The sequence below is a fragment of the Leguminivora glycinivorella genome, chromosome 23 (genome assembly GCF_023078275.1).
Source record: "Leguminivora glycinivorella isolate SPB_JAAS2020 chromosome 23, LegGlyc_1.1, whole genome shotgun sequence".
Lineage (NCBI taxonomy): Eukaryota > Metazoa > Arthropoda > Insecta > Lepidoptera > Tortricidae > Leguminivora > Leguminivora glycinivorella.
The window spans coordinates 7,647,254-7,669,794 of NC_062993.1; the positions used below are offsets into that span (position 1 = coordinate 7,647,254).

At 43.0% G+C, this 22,541-nt stretch overlaps 1 protein-coding gene across 1 annotated transcript in view; it reads right to left on the reverse strand.

The window, feature by feature from the left end:
• Positions 1 to 22,541, reverse strand: part of LOC125238485 (protein polybromo-1) — a 48,143-nt gene that overhangs the window by 13,261 nt on the left and 12,341 nt on the right. Inside the window, exons 10-25 of the mRNA XM_048145847.1 lie at positions 21,805 to 22,046; positions 19,731 to 20,007; positions 18,631 to 18,895; positions 18,152 to 18,250; positions 17,758 to 17,916; positions 16,492 to 16,698; positions 13,370 to 13,549; positions 12,667 to 12,815; positions 11,708 to 11,826; positions 10,809 to 10,922; positions 3,594 to 3,760; positions 2,736 to 2,802; positions 2,367 to 2,472; positions 1,585 to 1,718; positions 815 to 925; positions 165 to 288 (exon numbers count right to left, since the gene is read on the reverse strand). Coding sequence (XP_048001804.1) covers positions 165 to 288; positions 815 to 925; positions 1,585 to 1,718; positions 2,367 to 2,472; positions 2,736 to 2,802; positions 3,594 to 3,760; positions 10,809 to 10,922; positions 11,708 to 11,826; positions 12,667 to 12,815; positions 13,370 to 13,549; positions 16,492 to 16,698; positions 17,758 to 17,916; positions 18,152 to 18,250; positions 18,631 to 18,895; positions 19,731 to 20,007; positions 21,805 to 22,046 — 2,520 coding nt within the window. The remainder of the gene's footprint in view (positions 1 to 164; positions 289 to 814; positions 926 to 1,584; positions 1,719 to 2,366; positions 2,473 to 2,735; positions 2,803 to 3,593; positions 3,761 to 10,808; positions 10,923 to 11,707; positions 11,827 to 12,666; positions 12,816 to 13,369; positions 13,550 to 16,491; positions 16,699 to 17,757; positions 17,917 to 18,151; positions 18,251 to 18,630; positions 18,896 to 19,730; positions 20,008 to 21,804; positions 22,047 to 22,541) is intronic.

The following is a 22,541-nucleotide window of genomic DNA, read 5'->3' on the forward strand; positions in this document are numbered from 1 at the left end:
TCCCCTTGGAGAGTTATTTTTTTTAAATCATACCAAGTCACTGATTTCTTTATTTTCTGGAATACGAAAAATAAGATATCCCATTTTTTCCTAAGATTTTTCAGATTTTTGATGTTCAAACAGGTAAAATGAAAATTGATTGGAAATGTTATAAAATATGTTACCTCCTGAGAGCGGAGTGGCCGGTGACGCTAGTGAGGACTCGTCCATTGAATTTTCCAGTAACATCTCAACGTCTTGGCCGATCGTCGTGTTGATGAGATTCGTGAACTGTGGCTTCGTGTCGTGCTGAACAGAAAATTTAGATTTTTACAAAACACTTAGGTCAGTTTTTCACAAAATCAAAATAAAGTTATTTTGTCAATTGGGTCTGGCAGTGGCAAACCCAGGCGGATAGCGGGACGTGTATCTCAGCGACTGGCCGGAGATTGCTCATAACCGGGACCAGTGGAAATCAAAGGGGGAGGCTTCTGCCCAGCAGTGGGACACAGTTATAGGCTTTAAATAAAAAACAATTATATTATTTTTTCGGAATAAGGAAATTGGCATAGAGGTCTGAGTGGAAATCGAAGGGGGAGGCTTCTGCCCAGCAGTGGGACACAGTTATAGGCTTTAAATAAAAAACAATTATATAATTTTTTCGGAATAAGGAAATCGGCATAGAGGTCTGTAGTGTTTATGGTGCTTGTAAGCTGTGTAATGACACGACGCGACGAAGTAAATGACCCGCGTGGTGAGGGGTTAGAAAAATAAATTTTAGGTAAGCCTGTGGGAATCGGTTTATATGGATCAGCCGCTGCTGGTGAGTACTCACCATGGAGTCGATGTGCACGGGGTTGAAGGCGGGCTGCTTGTGCGCGAAGCTGTGCACCTCGGCCGGCGACGCCAGCGCGGGCGGGCCGCGCAGGCGCGGGAAGTAGTAGATCTGCAAACAAACATCACAGTAAACTGAAATAAATGTCAAGTGTCCGATGCTGGACACTTGGAGGCCTTGGTCATTTTTTCTTTGTATATGACATTTATTTCAGTTTATAGTTAAATAATAGTAGTGTGTCTACTAAAAAAACACAAATTAAAATATTTCTTATGAAATAATTTAATTTGGTCTTAGAGCAAACATCACAGTATAACATTATACAGGTTTAATTTTCAATATCCTCTGTAAAATAACACGTACTAAATCAAAGAGGATCGAGTATTATAGAGTTACTGTCAAAGTTAAATGTGTAATCACAGTGCATAGACTGCCATCTCTCGACACAAGCTTAAAACTTTTGAACCTCAGACAATTTAGCCCATATACTTAGCGTTTTCACATTATCCGATCCGATATCGGATGTCGGACGGATTCCAATACAAAAAATCCAAGATGGCGCCTGTAATGTATGGGATATCGGTCGGACTTAGCTTGACATGTGTTAAAATGTTAAATATTAATAATAGCGCCATCTAGCCGAGCGTCCCCTAAAGGTGTATCGCCATCTAGGTCACCGTACCTTTTTCTGTATGGTTTTGAGGTACATTTTTTATTGATTTTATCTGTTTATACGGAGTTACACATGTCTTTGACTAAATTCAACCAACCTCGTCAACAGTGACGTCCTTAGTGTGCTCAAATTTGCGAAGCCCCGCAGTCAGCTTGCGTGCGACTCTGTTCGACTCATCGTACAGAGACTCGCATACGAAAACGTCATTCTCGGAGATCTCCGTCGGCCGACCTGCCAACGAAAGAACGGTTACGTACAACAAACAAATATTTCGTGAACAGAAATCGAGGATTAAAAAATAACACACAAAATACAGGGAATAGTAAAGAAAAATGTCTGATGGGTAAACCAAGATCATGTCCCAGAGTTAGTGACACTTTGTCAAGTTATAGTGCGAAAAGCTTTTCCTTTGTATTTTTACGGAAACGTACGAACATGTCATGCTATTTCAGTCAGTCTAAGTAAACAAAACGTACTGACACTGAACTAGAATGACAAATACGAACGTTTTAGGCCGATAGTCCACTATCATATGTTTATCATAGAAAACGTTGGATACAGATCTATGATCATATTTCTATGATAAACATATGATAGTGGACTATCGGCCTTAGGAAAAATATGAAGGAAACCTTTTCGCAATAGATCTGTTCCTAGTTTTCTATACATGTCCAGGTCGAAAAGGAGAGGTTGACCTTATCTCCTGCAGATATATTATTATCGACAATTATAAGTATTGTGACAACGTATGTGAGATCAAACCCTCTAGCACAACTTGCCTTGTCGCGCGCGAGTTCATACTTAAAGTCGCGCTTGATGTATGGACTCGCACGCGACAAGGCAAGTTGTGCTAAAGGGTCAGTTTGCAAGCTTACGTACATTTGAGGTAGTCATCGAAGTCGAGCACTGCACACTTCCCTACGATGCCCACCAGTGGGCTGGTGTCGTGCATGGTCGTTAGCAGCACCTCTTGTTTGTAGAACGGCTGAAATATACAAATATTTTAAACGACTTTTCTTCAGCATTACACTGTATGCGTGGCCGTGCACCTTAAATGACATTACAGAAGAAAATAGCAACACAGACAAAGATAAACAGGCAGTCTTATCGTTAAAGAGCTATCCTAGCTTCCAGACAACCTATATATATATATCGGTGTCCGATTATCAGATCCTGAAATTCTTAGGCATATTTTTTCGTTCCCTGAGTTGATCCTTTTATTTTGTTGTGTAGTTTTTTTTTACTCACTTTGTTGATAATGTTGGCAACTTCTGCTGGGAAGATGAGGAAGGGGCCACGGAAATAGCACTTGTTACTGAAACAAATAACATTACTTAGAAGCCGGGTTAAAAACAGCACTTTTTTAAACTGATGTATCGATTTGTCGCAGTATTTAGCGAAGTGCTGACGTGACTTAAACGCCGGTCTCCCAGATAGTGCCAACTTGTCCTATCATTTGATTGCTACCAACGGTGACTACGGAAACTTAAGTCATCTATTTATCAACCCCAGATCAAATTATGTAATATTGTTGTCACGTAATAAGCGTTTAAGAACTTACTCGCCACTCTCCCAGATGGTGTCACCATCAGTGACTACGTAAACGTAGTCGCCAGTTTTGATTACCCGTCAACCTGTGCTATCATCTGCTTTCCGCCATCCGTGACTACGTAAACGTAGTCGCCAGTTTTGATTACCCGTGTTGTATTATAATGAGTTGTGTAAGAACTTACTCGCCGGTTTCCCAGATAGTGTCGACTTGTGCGATCATCTGCTTGCCGCCATCCGTGACTACGTAAACGTAGTCGCCAGTTTTGATTACCCGTGTTGTATTATAATGAGTTGTGTAAGAACTTACTCGCCGGTTTCCCAGATAGTGTCGACTTGTGCGATCATCTGCTTCCCGCCATCCGTGGCTACGTAAACGTAGTCGCCAGTTTTGATTACCCGTGTTGTATTATAATGTGTTGTGTAAGAACTTACTCACCAGTCTCTTTAGTGTCAACCTGTGCTATCATCTGATTCCCGCCATAGTGACTACGTAAACGTAGTCGCCAGTTTTGATTACCCACCGTGTTGTATTATACTGAGTTGTGTAAGACTTACTCGCCCGTCTCCCAAATAGTGTCGACTTGTGCGATCATCTGCTTCCCGCCATCAGTGACTACGTAAACGTAGTCGCCAGTTTTGATGACACCAGAGCAGACTGTGTTGTATTGCTCGTAGTAGGTGTTCTCATCATCGGTGCCAAGCGGATTGTACATCACCACATCCTAGAAAACATATTAATGTGAATAATAAAGTAGAAACCACGTTATAAACGTCACGCCAAACGCCAAATGAACTTACACCCGCTTACACACCAAAGTAACGCTAGCGAGCTAATGTACACCTTACTCTTTTTAATGGCTTTTACTACCTGCCGTACCTAAATCTTACTTGAAAGTCTAAAGGTTACTGTGACGGCATACGCCACTATAGTTGGCGCAGTAGGCACGACTAATATTCTATAATTCGTATAAAATGTATGTATCGAGTGATAAGCTGGATATCTTTTTAGATCAAGCACTGTGGCCAAAAGGGATTTATTTTAGGCGGTTTATATCGGTTAGGGAAAGACAAGAAGAGTGGGTTAAACAAAGTGAGGGTGGAATTTTTGGATCTAACACACAAAATGAGTAGTAAATTAATTAGTTTTAATTGCAAATCACTTAAAAGGTCAATGGAAGGAGTGCGAGAACTGTGTGAGATGGCGGATATTATTACGTTGCAAGAGACATGGTTGTTTGATCACAGTTTACCGCTGCTTGGGACTGTTCATAGTGAGTTCGCGTATACAGGGACGTCGGCGGTTGACTCCGGGGCAGGTTTGCTGACGGGACGGCCGCACGGTGGAGTGGCGATATTATGGAGGAAAACAGCTTTTGCTAGTGTATCGGTAGTGAAGTGCGAGAGTGTGCGTCTAGCGGCAATTAAGTTGCAAATGCCTCAATCGGCAGCGCTTATATTTAGTGTATACATGCCAGTAAATGCGCCTGAGAACTTGCCATTATTTACTGAATGCATGGGTGAAATAAGCGCTATAAGTGAGGACAATCCGGACGTTGAAGCGGTCTACATCTTAGGGGACTTTAATGCGCACCCGAATGAGCTATTTTGTAATGAGATGTTGCAATTTTGTGAAACACAAAAGTGGAGTTGTATTGACCTTGAATTGTTGAGCTTAGGCGCTGAGACATATACCTATACTAGTGAAGCGCACGGGTGTAACAGGTGGTTAGACCACTGCATCGTCACAGAGGCAGCGCGGGATACGGTTCGCAGTGTTCATGTAAAATATGACGTGTATTGGTCTGACCACCTGCCGCTTATTATTGAATGTGACCTAAATAAGTTACAAATTAAATGTATGCCTATGTTACCGACTCATGAGGGGGTATGGTGGGGTGAACGGCAGGACTCTCAAGTGGAGCAATACCATACTATTTGCAACAGCAAGTTAAAATTGTTTGACCTGCCAGCCGAATTAACGTCGTGTGCAGATAAGCGCTGTAATAAATCTGAGCATAGAATAGTATTAGATAAAATGTATGACTCGATAATTAGTACACTAACAGAAGCGGCAATAAAGTCAAGTAAGGAAAAAAGGGGGATAAAAGGTAAAAGAGTAGTCGGGTGGAACAAATACGTGGCTAAAGCGCATAAGGAGGCTAGGCAAAAATACTTATTATGGCTAGCGGCGAATAAGCCTAAACAGGGGCCCGTTTACCGTGAGATGTGTGAAACCAGAAAGCTTTTTAAATCAAAGCTTAAGTGGTGTCAAGACCGACAAGAACAAATAAAATGTGATATTCTTGCCTCAAACCGCGATGCGAAAGATTTCAAAGCTTTCTGGAAAAACACTAGTAAGTTTAGTGTGAAAGCGTGTGCCCCTGTGAGTGTGGCGGGAGAGTGTGATAGAAAAACAATTGCTGATAATTTTAGCAAGGCGTTTAAGGTAAGCCCGCTTCACAGATCTGCCTGTATGGCTGGGGTGAGTGATGCGGAGACTGTCATGGGAAAAAGTTCACTAAAAGTTACAAGTAACGAAGTTAGCTATATTATAAGATCTATGCAAAGAGGTAAAACACCTGGGCATGACGGTCTCAGCGCTGAGCACCTCAGGCATGCGGGTTTGCATTTGCCACGCGTCTTGGCAATGTTTTATACTTTATGCCTCGGACATTCCTATCTCCCTTCACAACTCACGCGTACCGTAGTGATTCCATTGGCCAAGAACAAAACAGGGGACCTATCTGATATTGGAAACTATAGGCCCATCTCATTAGCGACAGTGCTAGCGAAAGTGCTCGATGGCTTGCTTAATGCACAACTTTGCAAACATATTCAACTGCACGACGCACAGTTCGGATTTAGGCCGGGGCTGTCGACGGAAAGCGCAATCTTGTGCCTTAAGCAAGCTGTACAGTATTACAAGGATAGAAACACGCCTATATATGCGTGTTTTCTTGACTTGTCCAAGGCATTTGACCTGGTTGTGTACGATAAGCTTTGGAGTAAGTTAGAGAAGACCAGCATACCTAGAGAATACATAGCGCTGCTAAAATATTGGTACAACAACCAGGTCAACAAGGTGAGATGGGCGGGGGTTGAATCAGAAGAGTACAAACTTGAGTGCGGTGTGAGACAGGGAGGATTGTCATCACCTACTCTGTTTAACTTGTATGTGGATGAGTTGATTGGGGATCTCAGTAGGCAGCATGTCGGATGTCACATAGGCGATACGTGTTTCAATAACATAAGTTACGCGGACGACATGGTCCTGCTGGGACCGTCAATAGGCTCAATTAGACATCTTGTCAATTTATGTGAGGGCTACGCTCAACAGCATGGTCTCAAATACAACGCTATCAAAAGCGAGGTGCTCATCTTCAAAGCACGTAAATACAATGTTAACACAGCGCCGAGAATCATGTTGGGGGGAGTGGCCCTCGGGGTGGTTGATAAGTTTAAGTACTTAGGACATATGATCACGGCGGATCTAAATGATGATCTAGACGTCGAAAGAGAGAGGAGAGCGTTGGCAGTACGAGGTAATATGCTCGCTCGCAGGTTTGCACGCTGTACCAAAGAAGTAAAAATAACGCTATTCAAGGCCTATTGCCAGTCGTTTTACACGTGCAGCCTGTGGGTGAGGTTTACACAAAAAGCCTACAATGCAATACGTGTCCAATATAACAACGTCCTCAGAATGCTGTTGAAGCTGCCGAAACACTGCAGTGCCTCAGGTATGTTTGCAGAGGCAAGGGCGGATGATTTCTTTGCCATTAGGCGCAAGAGAGTTGCGTCACTGCTGACACGAATGCGAGGTAGCAGTAACAGCATGCTGAGAACGTTGGCAGAGCGACTCGACTGCCAGCTAACTAAATACTGGGTCGATGTTGTGATTGGGAAGAATAAGTAGGGCATGTCGCATACATGTTTAGTTAGTTTAGTTTAGTCTAGTAAATTTAATTTTAAAATATAGTTGTAAAACTACTCTTAGGATATTAAGTAACTAACAACCTAGATATTAAGTCTATACTAACAATTTCTATGGATTTTTAATTGGTCCGAAATAAACAATTTTTATTTTTATTTTTATTTAATACCTACGACTTTTGTTATTACTGAGGTTCAAAAACCTAATAGCTATTTTTTTTTTTTTTTTTTAGTATAGATAGGTAGACGTTTGACCACGATCACACCTGATGGTAAGTGATGATGCGGTCTACGGTGGAGCACGCTTACCTATGAGATACCTATTTACTCTTGCTTTAAAGAGACCTGGATTGTACTCGTGCGGAAACACAGACTTAGGCAGGGCATTCCACTCCTTGGCGGTTCGCAAAAGAAATGTTGAAGCGAAACGCTTAGTGCGTATTTTTGGAATACTGACCATGAAACGATGCCGCATTGCCGATTGTCTAGTGGTCCTATGGTGAAATGGGGACGGAGGAACAAGGTTATACAGTTCCTCAGCGCACTCTCCGAAATGTATCCTGTAAAATACCGATAAACTGGCAACCTTCCGACGATGCTCCAGGCTATGTAGTCGAGAATTAGTCAGCTCGTCGTCATTGATGATCTTCTTGGCCCTCCTCTCGACTGACTCGAGCGCCGCAAGCTGGTATTTCGCTGAACCATCCCACAGGTGAGAACAATATTCTACACACGACCGGACTTGTGCTTGGTACAGGTCGAGCAGCTGCCTAGGTGTAAAATAATGCCTCACCTTGTTGAGGATGCCCAGCTTTTTTGCAGCTAACTGAGCTTTCGACTCAATGTGCGGGCCGAAGTTAAGTTTCGAAGTCAGTGAGATTCCGAGAAGCTCAAGATGGTCGGTAATCGGAAGGGATACATTTCGGAACGTAGGAGTAAGGTGGAATGGGCTCCTTTTAGCAGAGACTGCCTTCAGTGATTCGTTCATGCGCTCGACCATTGCCTCCCTGAGTGACTGTATCTGGACTCCACTAGCTCGTGAGTCGGGTATGTAGCTTTCTACAACCGTCGTGTCATCTGCATAACCGAACGTACCTGGTTTCAGTAGGTCGTTTATATGGAGCAGGAAGAGGGTCGCTGAAAGCACAGATCCCTGAGGAACTCCGGCGTTTATTGCCAATTGATCGGACGAGCAGCCATTAATGACAACCCGAATAGATCTATCCCTCAGGAAGTCAGATACCCAGTTACAGAGACTAGTGGGAAGACCGAAGGACGGTAGCTTGCTAATAAGACCCTCGTGCCAGACCCGGTCGAAAGCCTTCGATATATCAAGAGAGACAGCCAAGGCCTCTCCTTTCTTCTCGATGGCCTCACTCCAGATGTGTGTGGCATACGCTAACAGATCTCCAGTGGACCGGCCACGGCGGAAGCCGTACTGTCGGTCACTGAGGAGGTCGTTCGCTTCGAGGTATGCCAGGAGTCGGTTATTCAGTACACGTTCCATACTGTTACAGAGTATGGAAGTGACCGAAATCGGTCTGTAGTTGGCCGGGTCTGCTCGGCTACCTTTTTTCGGCACTGGTTGCACATTAGCAAGCTTCCAAGATTTCGGAACCTGACCGGTAGTCATAGAGAGGCGGAAGAGGCGCGTTAAGATGGGACATAGCTCAGGTGCACAGGTTTTAAGAACTATGGCTGAAATACCGTCAGGGCCACTTGCTTTGTTCACGTCCAGATTTTGCAACACTTTGCGAACCTCCGTCTGACGAATGCGTATGTCCAACATTGAAGTCTCGCAAACTAGTGGACTAGGAGGTTTTGCGCCACATACATCTAGACGTGAAGATTCTGCGAAGATAGATGCAAATAAATTCGCTTTCTCTTCGGCAGTGTGGGCAAGTGACCCATCTGGTTTCAGCAGTGGGGGTAGTGAGGGACGGCAGAAGTTCGACTCGACTGATTTCGCTAGGGTCCAAAACGCTTTACTACCAGTCGGGTGAGCAGCTAGTTTGTTCCCGGTCCGGCGTATATGGTCGAATCGAGCCTTCTGTAGAGCCTTCTTACTGAACTTGGTTGCCCTATTATAGGCTCTCTTCTTATCCGGTATGTCGCTAGCTTTGCGGTTTCGAGCATCAGCCCAGGCAAGGAAAGCCTCGTGTTGCCGTGCTTCAGCACGTCGACACTCGGCCCCAAACCAGGGTTGTGCTTTGCTAGATGTGCTTACATCGGAAAAGGGAATAAAATATTCCATCCCTTGGCGCAGCACATCTGTTATAGCATCCGCACACGCTGAGGGATCACCTGTAGAGAAGCACAAGGGCCGCCAAGGATAGGATGCAAAAAACGACCGCATCCCATCCCAGTCTGCTGATTTGTATCGCCACAACCGCCTAGTGCCTGTTGGGCTAAGGTCGGGTGGGGAATATACCGACACAGATTTCACTAGACAGTGGTCAGAGTTACCTAAAGGTGAAGACACTGACACTGCGTAGTGATCCGGGTCGGTAGTCAGCAGAAGGTCCAGGCAGTTGGCTGTATGGCCGTCAACATCTGGAACCCTCGTCGCCCCTTGGACCAGCTGGGTGAGGTTCAGAGCTAGAGCGAGTTTCCGCATCTCTCTCCCGGCATGGTCAGTGTGCTGGTATGGGAATAGCCACTCTTGGTGGTGGGCATTAAAATCCCCCAGCATCACTAGTTGGGCAGTCGGGTATTTATGTTGAGCGGCTTCCGCCGCATCACTTAGGTACTGCGTGAGCCTGGTCGTCTCTTGATCTCCGCTGTGCGACCGGTAAACACAGGCATAGAGAATCTTTTCCATGCCTGTGTCCACCAGTACCCATAAGGTGGAAAAGTTGCGGTCTTCAAAGCATCGGAGACGCCGACAGCAGATGTCATCGCGGGCGTACACGCACACGCCGGCACGGGGTTTAAAATTGTGCTCCAGAGAGTACCCCGGGTAGCAAAGGTACGCTACGTCGGCCGGACACCGTATCTGCGTCTCCGAGAGAAATAAGAGGGCGGGTTTTTCAGTCTCAAGGTGGTGGTGGACTGCATTGAGATTTGAGTGCATACCTCGAATGTTTGAGAGGTGCACTTTTAGTGAGAGGGAGTGCAGCCGCTGTTTACCGTTTCTCTTTTTTCTCTTTTTCATGTTTTTGAGGGATTAGGTATGTTGGAAGATGGCAGTGAATTTAGGGCTTGAACTGTTTACCTTTGAGACGTACACTGCGGGACCACACTAGGTGCAGGCTGGTCTGGAGACTGCGGGGACGCCCGAGCCCCCCCGAATTTGTCCATAGGGCCCTCTCGTCCGGTCGCCAACCGGCACTATGGCGTAACTCGGGATTTTTCGCTAGTTGGCGGGGCAGCCTTTCCCAAGGGGCTAGCTTGGTACTTGGGCCCCCTACTACCTGCGGTCGGCCAGCGGTGAACCGTGCCTCGGATCCCGCTACCCTCCGCGACCAGCAGCACAGTGTGGGGAAAACAGTGGACGTCAGACCGGCTTGCAAGCTACAAGCAGTCAATTCGACCCGTCCTCCTCACTTAAGGCAACACCAACCTTCGTGCCGGAACACGGCTAGGCCATTTGGCGACACGTCTTAGATCGATGGGTGGTCATGAGCCGCGGCCGAAGCCTACCACCATTTTTGTCACCTGATTAGCACCACCCAGGGACCACGTGTAGGGATACATAATTCGGGTATTCTCCTACGGACGTTGGTGACTCGGCCCCCGTTAACTCAATATAACCACGATCTTTATGTTGATTACTTTTTTTGAATAATATAAGATACGACTTAGGAAAAGTAGAATATCGAAAGTCATGCAGTAACTTACGGGTCTCTCTTTTTCTTGTACATTCTCGAGCACCTCCAACTCCGCTAATTCATCCTTGTGCTTCTCGACACGCTCGCGGAATACGGACACCGTCCGGTTCGGCTCGAGGGGCACCTAAAGAAAACCATACTATGAAGAGTAATGCAATAAGACTCGATAAAAAAAACAGTACAGTCGCTATATGATATATCGGAGTTGATGGCGACTGTGTCTAAAAGTAATTAGTGACTAAAATAAGAAATGAATAAAAATAGATAAATGTAATAGATAAATAACGTCATGACTAGGATTTATGGTCACTCTATATATAACGCTAGATGCTCCACGGGTTAAAGAATGATTCCTCTTATAGGGGTAATGTTTTCAGGTGCATCTTTCAATTCAGCACTAAGGCACTGGTCCCACCGCGAGCTAGTAAACTATGAGCTATCGGCTATAAAAACGAACAAAAGATAAGCACTTCCGCGTAAATAAAAGAGACACGGCGATGTTTATAGTTACTCGCCCTGCGGTGAGCTATCAATATCGCCGTGTCTCTTTTATTTGCACGGGAGTGCTTATCTTTTATTTGTTTTTATAGCCACTGTACGTGTGTCATGACCGCCACTAGGTGAGTGTTTTATTGTTTTATTGTTGTATTATTGTGTCGACTTTTTGTTTATGTTATACTAACAGGTAGTTTTTAAAATATCCAATAATGTATAAGTACTAACCATTATGGGCCCTTTGTTGTCTGATATAATAAATAAATTATTATTATTATTATAGCCAATAACTCATAGCTTACTAGCTCGCGGTGGGACCAGTGCCTAAGACGGAGATTTCTCCTTAATCAACCAAATTACTATGGTCTATATTTACAATGGTGTATTATATTTTTAACTCAATACCCTGCTTACCTCTCTCGGCACGAGTGTAGCTTCTTTCTCCGCGCCCTCCCACACCTTGATCTTCTTGAACCAGCGGTGCTTGGAGTTGTACCGGCTCTCGCACACATACACGTCCTTGTCGGCGTAACCTGGATGAAGACAATGTAACAATTTAAGTTTTCGCGCTTTGTACACATATTAAAGTCACATACAGGTCGAACGCGATTAATTAACGTCAGTCTTCCGCGACCACGGCCAGTGCAACCTGGCCGAAACGTTGGGAAAAAAGATAAAATAATGTTAATTAATCGCGTTCGACCTGTACGTGACTTTAAATATGAAGACAATGTCTGATTCACTTCGGAATTAAATAGTATCGTGATAATCTAACAAAGAATTGGATTCCGTGAGATCTGAATCGAGAAAATGAAGCAGAAAAGTTTCGTTCTAACGCATCTTTACCTTCTGATTCGCCATTCAGCGATTCATCATCATCCTCTTTGCGTTATCCCGGCATTTGCCACGGCTCAAGGGAGCTTGGGGTCCGCTTTGACAACTAATCCCAAGGTTTGGCGTAGGCACTAGTTTTTACGAAAGCGTCTGCCATCTGACCTTACAACCCGAAGGGTAAGTAGGCCTTATTGGAATTAGTCCGGTTTCCTCACGATGTTTTCCTTCACCGAAAAGCGACTGGCAAATATCAAATGTCATGTCGCACATAAGTTTCGAAAAACTTATTGGCACGAGCCGGGGTTCGAACCCGCGACCTCCGGATCGTAAGTCGCACGGTCTTACCGCTAGGCCACCAGTGCTTCCGATTCGCGATTCAGCGATTGTGATGTGTTATTTCGTTTGAGAAGTTGGTAGATGTGTAAAATTAGTAGGTAAGTGTCAGTATTTTGTGCATGTGTAACATCCCGAAAAATGTTTCCATGTTGTTCAATCCAGTCTTAGAGAAATAATTGGTTCAAAATAAAACTTGTGGTAACCTTCTGGGCGGAATTTGAAGTACTCCTTAACGTTCATGACGTAGCAATGTCCGGCGATCTGGTCAAGAGGAATATTCCGGAAGGTTTCAGTTTTGAAGACCTCTTGCTGGAGGAACTTGCGTGTGCGCACGTGGAATGTCTCGTGAGGCCTGCGAAAATAATATAATTTAGAATATTTCCGGCACATTTAGACGACGCGCGAACTCGCGAGCGATTTTAGTTGATTGTTGAGGTTACATACAAATCAGACAAAAATTAAATACCGCAATGTAATGATAAATATCGGATGCGCACCGATGCAGTTGTCGCACCGTGTGAAGGTATCAGAATAAAAACAAAGTTATTTTAATCGAAATGAGTGAAAGGGCACGAACGTTGGCATATATCAAACACAGGACAATAATAGATACGAGTATCTTTAATAATGAAGGCTGAGCTCCGCATACGAGCGAAGGTCCGAAACGTCCAGGAGGGTCGTGCTCACTGTGCTCAGGTTATGCCCGTATGTCACAGAGCGCAAAGATTATAGTGTATTGTAAGAAATAATAAATTAGTACTCACCGGAAGTAAACGTTGGCGTACATCATAGGCACGCCGTCGCTATTGGTCCAGATGCGCACGGCCTGCACGATGCCGGGATCCTTGTTGCTCTTATCCGGCTGAGAGGGAGTGAGAGAGAGAGAGAATAAAGTCTGGTACTCACCGGAAGTAAACGTTGGCGTACATCATAGGCACGCCGTCACTATTGGTCCAGATGCGCACGGCCTGCACGATGCCGGGATCCTTGTTGCTCTTATCCGGCTGCACGTATAAGAAGTCTCCCTTGTCGTACTTTGTTTGGGGCTGAGGGGCGCCGGCTGGCATGGATTCGTCCGTGCTTGACCTGTAAATAAATAATAGTACATTACTACAGAGGCCGGGACAAATGGGGCAACCCCATTTTCCGCCGAGGTATGTATAATGCTTTTCTCAAACATGGTATGAAATAAATAAAGTCTACTGAAAATAGTAACTTTGGATGGCTGTATCTCCTAAACGGTGCGTCGTAGCGCAAAAATAATCGAATTTTCGTTCCCCTTTAAAGCCCCGTATACGCCTATAAAAAAACAAAAAATTAAAAAAAAAACGAAAAAAATTTTTTTTTGTATGAAAACGCACCCAAAATCAAATATTTTCTAGGGCCCGTACCAGTTGCAGTCGGCACGTCTATAAAGCCCCTTATAGTTTTTTTTTTAATTGGCTAAATACCTGGATGTTATGTCACAATTATCTGTGTTTGGAAATTAAAAAAGAAGACTTTGCCGGCCTTGGCCTGCAAGGTTTGTATGAAATTCCATTATCTATCAATCGTCCTAGCCAGAGGCGGCTCGTGGCTATAATATGTGGGTGTTCACTCAAACTCTCATTGTGAGCACCAAGATCCTACATGTATGGACCTAGTATGACGGTACTCCTGTGTGGATTTTCGATATGCTGAATCTAAGGCCTTGCATAATATTTCCTGACGACCGATCATTGAGACGGGTTTCGGTCCATGCACACTCACCACCTCCGTCGTCCGCGCCACTTCCAAATAAAAGAAATGGAAAACCAAACAGTTTTTCACTTTTGTCACATTCACATTTAACCACTGGACTTTTAATTCTAATCGGGTTGCTAAAGTTTTTTCACACACTTTTATGTCACGTTGCATCCATCCATTCTCACGCACTGAAATTATTTACACTTGCAAATTAAAACAATTTAATTATGCGGTTTCAAATTAAGTCTAAATCGTATTTCCCGCGGGTGCCGTACAACTTGTTTACAAAATAGCGCGCGAAATAAGTACGCGGATGACCGCGGCGCGGCGCGCGTCGCGCCTGCGCGGTGCAACAAGACGGTAATCAAGGACAAACGCACAGACCTATACCGAGATAGAAGGAAAAAGCGCGGCGGTTGACAAGACCAACCGTGTAACATTTTGCATGGACACTTGACGTCACGAATGTGAGTTGACTCGACAGTTTGAATAGCTAATTTTTACATCGCTCGTAATCTAAGAACAAATTAAATTATTTTCATTACACGCATTGTTAAGACACTTATTTCATGTTTATATAGATATCGCTCGTTTTGAATGCACGCCAAGTCGAGGTCGTCAAATTAAAGCTGCAATGAACAAAAGAACAACAACGCAGACTGTCGTTTGCGGAGAGGAAAGAGGTCGTTGAGTCTTCTTTTTGCCACGCGAAGTACTAAATAGGATACTTTTTCCTTCTATTTTGATATAGTTCTGTGGTCGGTGCGGCGCTCCCGATTTACCTAATATTTCATAGATAATCGTCTGTCTCACGCGCGGAGCTGTGTCTAAACTTCTTTCACTCTCACTGAATTTTCTATTGATGAATGCACTGAATCTTTTTCCATAGGAGCGCAATTGAAAGCGCTCCGTTGAGCGCGGTGCGTATGAAATTGTAGGAAGGGAGTTGGCGGAGTAATAGTCAGATTAATGAACTTTTAAGAAATACAAGTAATGTTTAATTGAGCTTAACTTTTTTGCGATACTTTTTTTAAATAGTAATACATTAATTAGAGGTATCATAACTGATGTATTACTATGATTTACTTGTGATTATTTCTGGGAGTGCACCGCACAAGCGCACTTTAGGGCCAGCCGCTACTGGTCCTAGCCGCACCTGCAACGTCATACTTCGCTGCCAATTATAAGGCACATAACATCAATATTTCATACCATGTTTGAGAAAATAATATTATAGGACATCCTTACATAGATTGTCTGAGGTCTGAGTCCCACGGTAAGCTCAAGAAGGCTTGTATTGTGCGTATTCAGACAACAATATCCATACTAATGGGAAAGTGTATGTGTCTGTTTGTTTGTCCGTCTTTCACGGCAAAACGGAACGAGGAATTGACGTGATTTTTTAAGTGGGGGATAGTTGAAGGGATGGAGAGTGACATAGGTTACTTTTTGTCTCTTTCTAACCTCCCACTTCCCTAGAATGGGGGGTGGAAGTTTGTATGGAGCATTCCGCAATTTTTAAATTTAACGCGAGCGAAGCCGCGGGCAAAAGCTAGTATATAAATATAATATTTTATTTATTTTATTTTATAATATACAAAACATCCATGACTCAGGAACAAATATGTGCTCATAACACAAATTAATGCTCTTACCGGGATTCGAACCCAGGACCGCAGCTTAGCAGGCAAGCTCACTAGGCCAGACCAGAAGTGTAAAATAAAATTAATTTTTTTTTCGAAAATCTAGACTGTTCTAATAATTAGTATGAAACTTACTGAACGTATTGAAGAAAAGACATCAACGAGTCTCCAACCCAACAAGCCCGCACTTCGTTTTTAAGAAACTATTCTATAGAAATAATAAATACCTGGTGTCTTCTTCTTCATCATTCTCCTGCAGCATCTTGCACTGCTTGAGCAGTTCCACGCTGGTGGTGAGTATTTCCTTAGTGAAGGAGAGCGCGGGTGAAGTTAACGTGTCCTTGGTCGCGGTGCGTGATGAAGAAGGTTTGTAGTTCTAAAGAGTCTCCGAATATTTGGACTGTTCTAATACTTAGTGTGAAACTTACTGAATGAATTTGAAGAAAAGACATCAACGAGTCTGTAACCCAATAAGCCCGCCCTTCATTTCTGCAGTACTAAGTTTTGATGGTATGCAGAATGATAGAATCTTTGAAGATTTCGAGTGCTTACTTAGTATGAAACTTACTCAACGCATTGAAGAAAAGACATCAACGAGTCTCCAACCTAACAAGCCCGCACTTCGTTTTTAAGAAACTATTCTATAGAAATAATAAATACCTGGTGTCTTCTTCTTCATCATTCTCCTGCAGCATCTTGCACTGCTTGAGCAGTTCCACGCTGGTGGTGAGTATTTCCTTAGTGAAGGAGAGCGCGGGTGAAGTTAGCGTGTCCTTGCAGAGTTGGTCGCGGTGCGTGATGAAGAAGGTTTGCAGTTCGAGGGAGTCTTCGAAGATTTGGCTGTCTGTTCGTGATAGGCGGCGCGCTCTGAAAAAAATAAAAGTTCTTAGATATTAATCGACCGAGCTAAGTGTTTCATAATAGTACATTACTACAGAGGCCGGGACAAAGGGGGTTGCCGGCCGAAGACATATAGACGGATAGGTCTGAGGCGGGCAACCCCATTTCTCGCCGAGGTATGTATATGTTCTCAAACATGGTATGAAATAAATAAAGTCTACTGAAAATAGTAACTTTGGATGGCTGTATCTCCTAAACGGTGCGTCGTAGCGCAAAAATAATCGAATTTTCGTTCCCCTTTGATGCCCCGTATACGCTTATAAAAAAACAAAAAGTTAAAAAAAAACGAAAAAAAAAACGAAAAAAATTTTTTTTGTATGTAAACGCACCCAAAATCAAATATTGTCTAGGGCCCGTACCAGTTGCAGTCGGCACGTCTATAAAGCCCCTTATAGTTTTTTTTTTAATTGGCTAAATACCTGGATGTTATGTCACAATTATCTGTGTTTGGAAATTAAAAAAGAGGACTTTGCCGGCCTTGGCCTGCAAGGTTTGTATGAAATTCCATTATCTATCAATCGTCCTAGCCGCACCTGCAATGTCATACTTCGCTGCCAATTATAAGGCACATAACATCAATATTTCATACCATGTTTGAGAAAAAATGCTTTCTATGTATTCAGTCTAGCGTAATCTCCTCTATAGGTCACATTTTCTAGACGATTTCATAAGCAGGTGTTTTTGGTTAAATGACAGAGCCACAGGGGTTTTCCGGGATAACTTTAAATCAAGTTTAACGCCCACTGTACCCTGTCCCACACTCACACTTAATTCTTACGTCCGAAATTGGCACACGGCTCAGTTTTTGTTCATTGACCAAATCCTTATATTTTACATCTTAGATATTTTGGTACCTTTGAAAGACAAGAGCCATTATTTTATTGGATAATCTTTCCCATTCATAGATATTTTCATTCGTTCTATTTGTTGTACATTGGGCGACATTACCTCCCTAGCTATTTATCGATATGTAACAATAGCAAAATCTTTTCGAATGTGGTAAACAAAGTGAAAATTAGGTCTTACCTTTCGAAAACAGCGAACATGTCTTGTTGGAAGTGGTCGAGACGACGGTACAGACCGCGATCCAACCGCCGCTTCACAAGATCGAGGGAGATGCCGCGGACGCGAACACCGTTGTTTTCATCGTGCTCCGGCAGTTCTGCCATACTGTCTGAGTAACACCTGCAAAGATCGAATATGAAGCTGAAGAATGAACAGACGACGAAAATATCGTGATATTTAAAAGATCGTAAGTCACCTTAACCTGCCACGTTCGGTTACGTATGATTTTTAAAAATGTGTATGTTGAAGAGACTTGGTCCTTTCTTTTAATCTTGGTAGGATTTCAACATTTTTGAGCTGAGGTTATGTAGGTATTATTCCTATTCGAGAAATAAACTATATTTATCGTTTTTACCTGCCCTCTTCATCCTGATGATTGTATACTGATGTGAACAGGTTCAGGAGTAATTCTTGAACAGCCGCCGGCACGTCAGGAGGCGCGTCATCGTCTTCCCTGTAAAATATATGACGCTCTTATTTCAAAATAATCAAAGTTCTCAATTTGATGTTTAAAGCAATGTATTTACCTACAGGTAAAAATACTATTTTTGTGGGTTTTCGAAATTCACGAAAATATCTGTAAAATTGAAATTACTTCGAATCTTACATGCTGTCAAAAAACATTTTTTTTTCAATTATGCAAAATAAGTTACGGATGCCATGCAGGTCAATGGTTGCTAGCAATATGGCAGCAACTTTGACAGCCTTCCGAATTTTATTTTAATCGTCATTATTTGATGAATGAATGTACATGAGGCTATCGAAATCGTTACTATCTTAGCTTGGTTTTAGATTATCCATGATGATTGATGAAGATATGACAAATAAACTAACCTCAGCATCTGCTTAGTCTGCAAGCAAACCCTTTGCAGAATCAGCGCATCTTTATAAATCTGCGAGTCCGGCTCGTTATACTTGCAAGCGTTGTCCAGCATCAGCATGAAATCCGAAGCCAGCTCGTTGACAGAGTTGTAGATGTTGTTCTTGAGCTTGTGGGCGATTTTCTCCATGTCTATGGGGTTCTTGATTAGTTCGTAGTAGTCGGGGTACTCGGATTTACTTGGGAGTTTCATGAAGATTAGGGCGAGCTGGCGTTTGGCTGTGGAAAATATGTGTAATTTGTTAGAGAAATAATCAAGTGAACCGATTAAATTCGACTTAGAAGCATTTATTTAAAAATCAAAAGAGGCATCTTCTGAAGCTATCAAATATTGTAATTGTAATCAACCAGTCTTTAACAACGCTACGACAACGAAACGCTTTGATGTCTTTCTGTCAATTACTATATTAGCGCGAATGTGAGTTTCGTTTACCTTGTTTCATATATTTATCGTATTCATTATCTTTCAAAGACACTTTGAACAAAGACAACTTGTTAAGGAGCGTTGATGATTCCCACATTGGCTATGCATGATTCTAAATTAATTTTAAGTCTGTAAATTAGACTTTTTCTGTAAGAAGAAGAGTTACCTTTAGGGATTTTGTAGTCTCTAATAGCGTTCTAAAAAGTTGTAACGGTAACAAATGACTTGGCAGTTTTAGGAACTTTGTTAACAGAACAGGCCCCGTAGCCGAATGGCATTTCTACGACGCGTAACGAAAACGAAACACCGCGAGAGGTAGTTTGGCTCTGTCGCGCCAATACGCAAGAGCTACTGAGATAGATATTTACGAGCGTTTCGTTTCGTGAGCGTTTGTGAATTCGGCTATACGTACACAGGCGCTTTCTTATAATTAGATTAAAATTTTACAAAAAACATTACCTTTTGGAATCCTATAATCTCGAATAGCGTCATAAAGCTTCCTCAATTTTTGCTTAAGCGGTGAAAGTTGTCGCAACTTCGGGGTCTTAGGAACTTTATTCACCGGTGCCTTCTTTTCATAATTAGAGTTCAATTCTTTAAGCATACCATCAAAACATAAATAATAGTTACCTTTAGGGATCCTATAGTCTCTGATAGCATCATAAAGAGTCCTCAATTTTTGCTCAAGCGGTGAAAGTTGTCTCGACTTTGGAGTCTTGGGGACCTTATTCACCGGTGCCTTCTTCTCATAGTTAGAGTTCAACTCCTTGAGTTTCTCATTCATGACGCGTTCTAGCCGGCTAGCGTCGTCGTAGATCATGGAGCCTTCCTCGTTGAACTGACGGCAGTTGGAGAACATCAGGCGGAAGTCGGAGACCATCTCTTCGACACTGTTGTAGCGGTCGTTCTGTGGAGCGAAAGATATTTGAGATATTTCGGGAGATAAGGATACTTTAGAAACGCGTATCGGATACTTATACAACAATTTCTAAAAAAAAAAACAAATAGATAAATTCCGATTCATCGACGTTTGAAGATTTATTTTACAAGTACTTATTTCACGAAGGTTCTAATCTACTTTGTACTTTAAATTGCATTTGTAAAATTGAAATACAATTAAGGTACAGCGGGACAAATCCCGACTGGGCAATTATAATAACCGATCCATTTTTCCCATTATTACACTCCACATGTATCCACTTAACACACACACGTGTACACTCTAATTAATAATGCAAACACTGTACAACATGGAAAAAAAACCGGCCAAGAGCGTGTCGGGCCACGCTCAGGGTAGGGTTCCGTAGTTTTCCGTATTTTTCTCAAAAACTACTGAACCTATCAAGTTCAAAACAATTTTCCTAGAAAGTCTTTATAAAGTTCTACTTTTGTGATTTTTTTCATATTTTTTAATCATATGGTTCAAAAGTTAGAGGGGGGGGGACGCACTTTTTTTTCCTTTAGGAGCGATTATTTCCGAAAATATTAATATTATCAAAAAACTATCTCAGTAAACTCTTATTCATTTTTAAATACCTATCCAACAATATATCACACGTTGGGGTTGGAATGAAAAAAAATATCAGCCCCCACTTTACATGTAGGGGGGGTACCCTAATAAAACATTTTTTTCCATTTTTTATTTTTGCACTTTGTTGGCGTGATTGATACACATATTGGTACCAAATTTCAGCTTTCTAGTGCTAACGGTTACTGAGATTATCCGCGGACGGACGGACGGACGGACAGACAGACATGGCGAAACTATAAGGGTTCCTAGTTGACTACGGAACCCTAAAAATGGACCAATTGCATTTGTCCCCCAGTCGAAATTATCCCGCTGTACCTTAGCTCGTATGTGGTCGATAAATCGTACTTTGCTTGGAAAAGATGAAACTGTCATAAGAAGAACAATAATAGTCGATCTGTACGTGATTGTCGAGGGCGCAACCCAACGTTGAAGCGCGTTTTACGCGCTCTTACATGCAGTCATGCACATGATAGCATAACCCGACCGTAACCCGACATTCAAGCACATTGCGACCGTAACCCGACACTGGAGGGTCGGGCTAAACCCGATATTCAAGTGCACTTTTAGATGCAGCACTGCACATGACACTAAGGTCGGGTGTAACCCGACATTCAAGCGCGCATAGGTCTTACTTGCAGCAGTGCATATGACACAACTGCGCACTGACATTCAGGACGCCAGCTGTCTTCATAAAGTATTTTAGCCTGTCGTTATCAGTCGGTCTTCTCAATAGCGGTGGCTCACAATATATCAATCTACCTTTCTTAATGGATGCTACCTTACCTTGATGTTAGCCTCGATAGTGATCATGTCGATGGGGTGACAATGTGGGGTCGGGCATGTATGCAAAGCTTAAGAAGAACAACAATAGTGGATCTGTACGTGATTGTCGAGGGCGCAACCCGACATTCAAGCACATTGCGCGTTCTTACGCGCAGCAGCGCTCATGACACTGGAGGGTCGGGCTACACCCGATATTTAAGTGCACTCTTAGATGTAGCACTGCACATGACACTGTAAGGTCGGGTGGAACCTGACATTCAAGTGCGCATACGCACTTTTACTTACAGCAGTCTTCATAAAGTATTTTTAACCTGTCATTGTAAGTTGGTCTTCTCAATAGCGGTGGCTCACAATCAATCAATCTACCTTTTTTAAAGGATGCTACCGTACCTTGATGTTAGCCTCGATAGTGATCATGTCAATGGGGCGGTCGATGACGTTGTAGTACTCGGGGTAGAGCTTCTTGCTGGGCTTCTCCATGAAGAGCAGCATGGGCTGGCGGCCGTCGGGGCAGGTGAAGTCGATGAGGTGCTTGGCCACGAAGTGCAGCTTCTTCTTTAGGGGGAGGTTGGACTTGGGGCCTGAGGGGGTCGACGTAGGCGTGTTCGGGATGGGGTTCACGCGGGGGCGGCCTGTAGAAAGAAAAACTATTAGAGATATTGAACCATTAAATGCATCAAGGCATAATTTACAAAATTCCTTAAGTCTTCCGTGAGAGAAACATTAGAAAACCATCAAATGTCATATATTGATTTAGACTAACACGATTTGCACTCATAATTTTAGAACAAAACGGGACTTAATCGCGTACGTGAAGCGATTGAAATTAGAAAGCATCGAAATTTCAACCAAAATGAGGGGCAGGGAATTTCTTCTTCGTGGAATCCAGTAATTAGAAAATGTAAGCCTGAAAAAACACCTAGGGACACACCAGCTGATATCGTGAGTGTTGTGTGTAAGCAAAGTGACAACCCTAGCGCAAAAGTGAATAATCAAGAACAAGTGCGGGTAGTTCGAGAAACTCGCGCGGCTAGAAGATGTTGATGCAATTCCTCGTCAGTCTACCCGTGACCACGAACATAATGTGATGTTCGAAACGTCGGGCCAAATATAAATGTAAGTGTTTA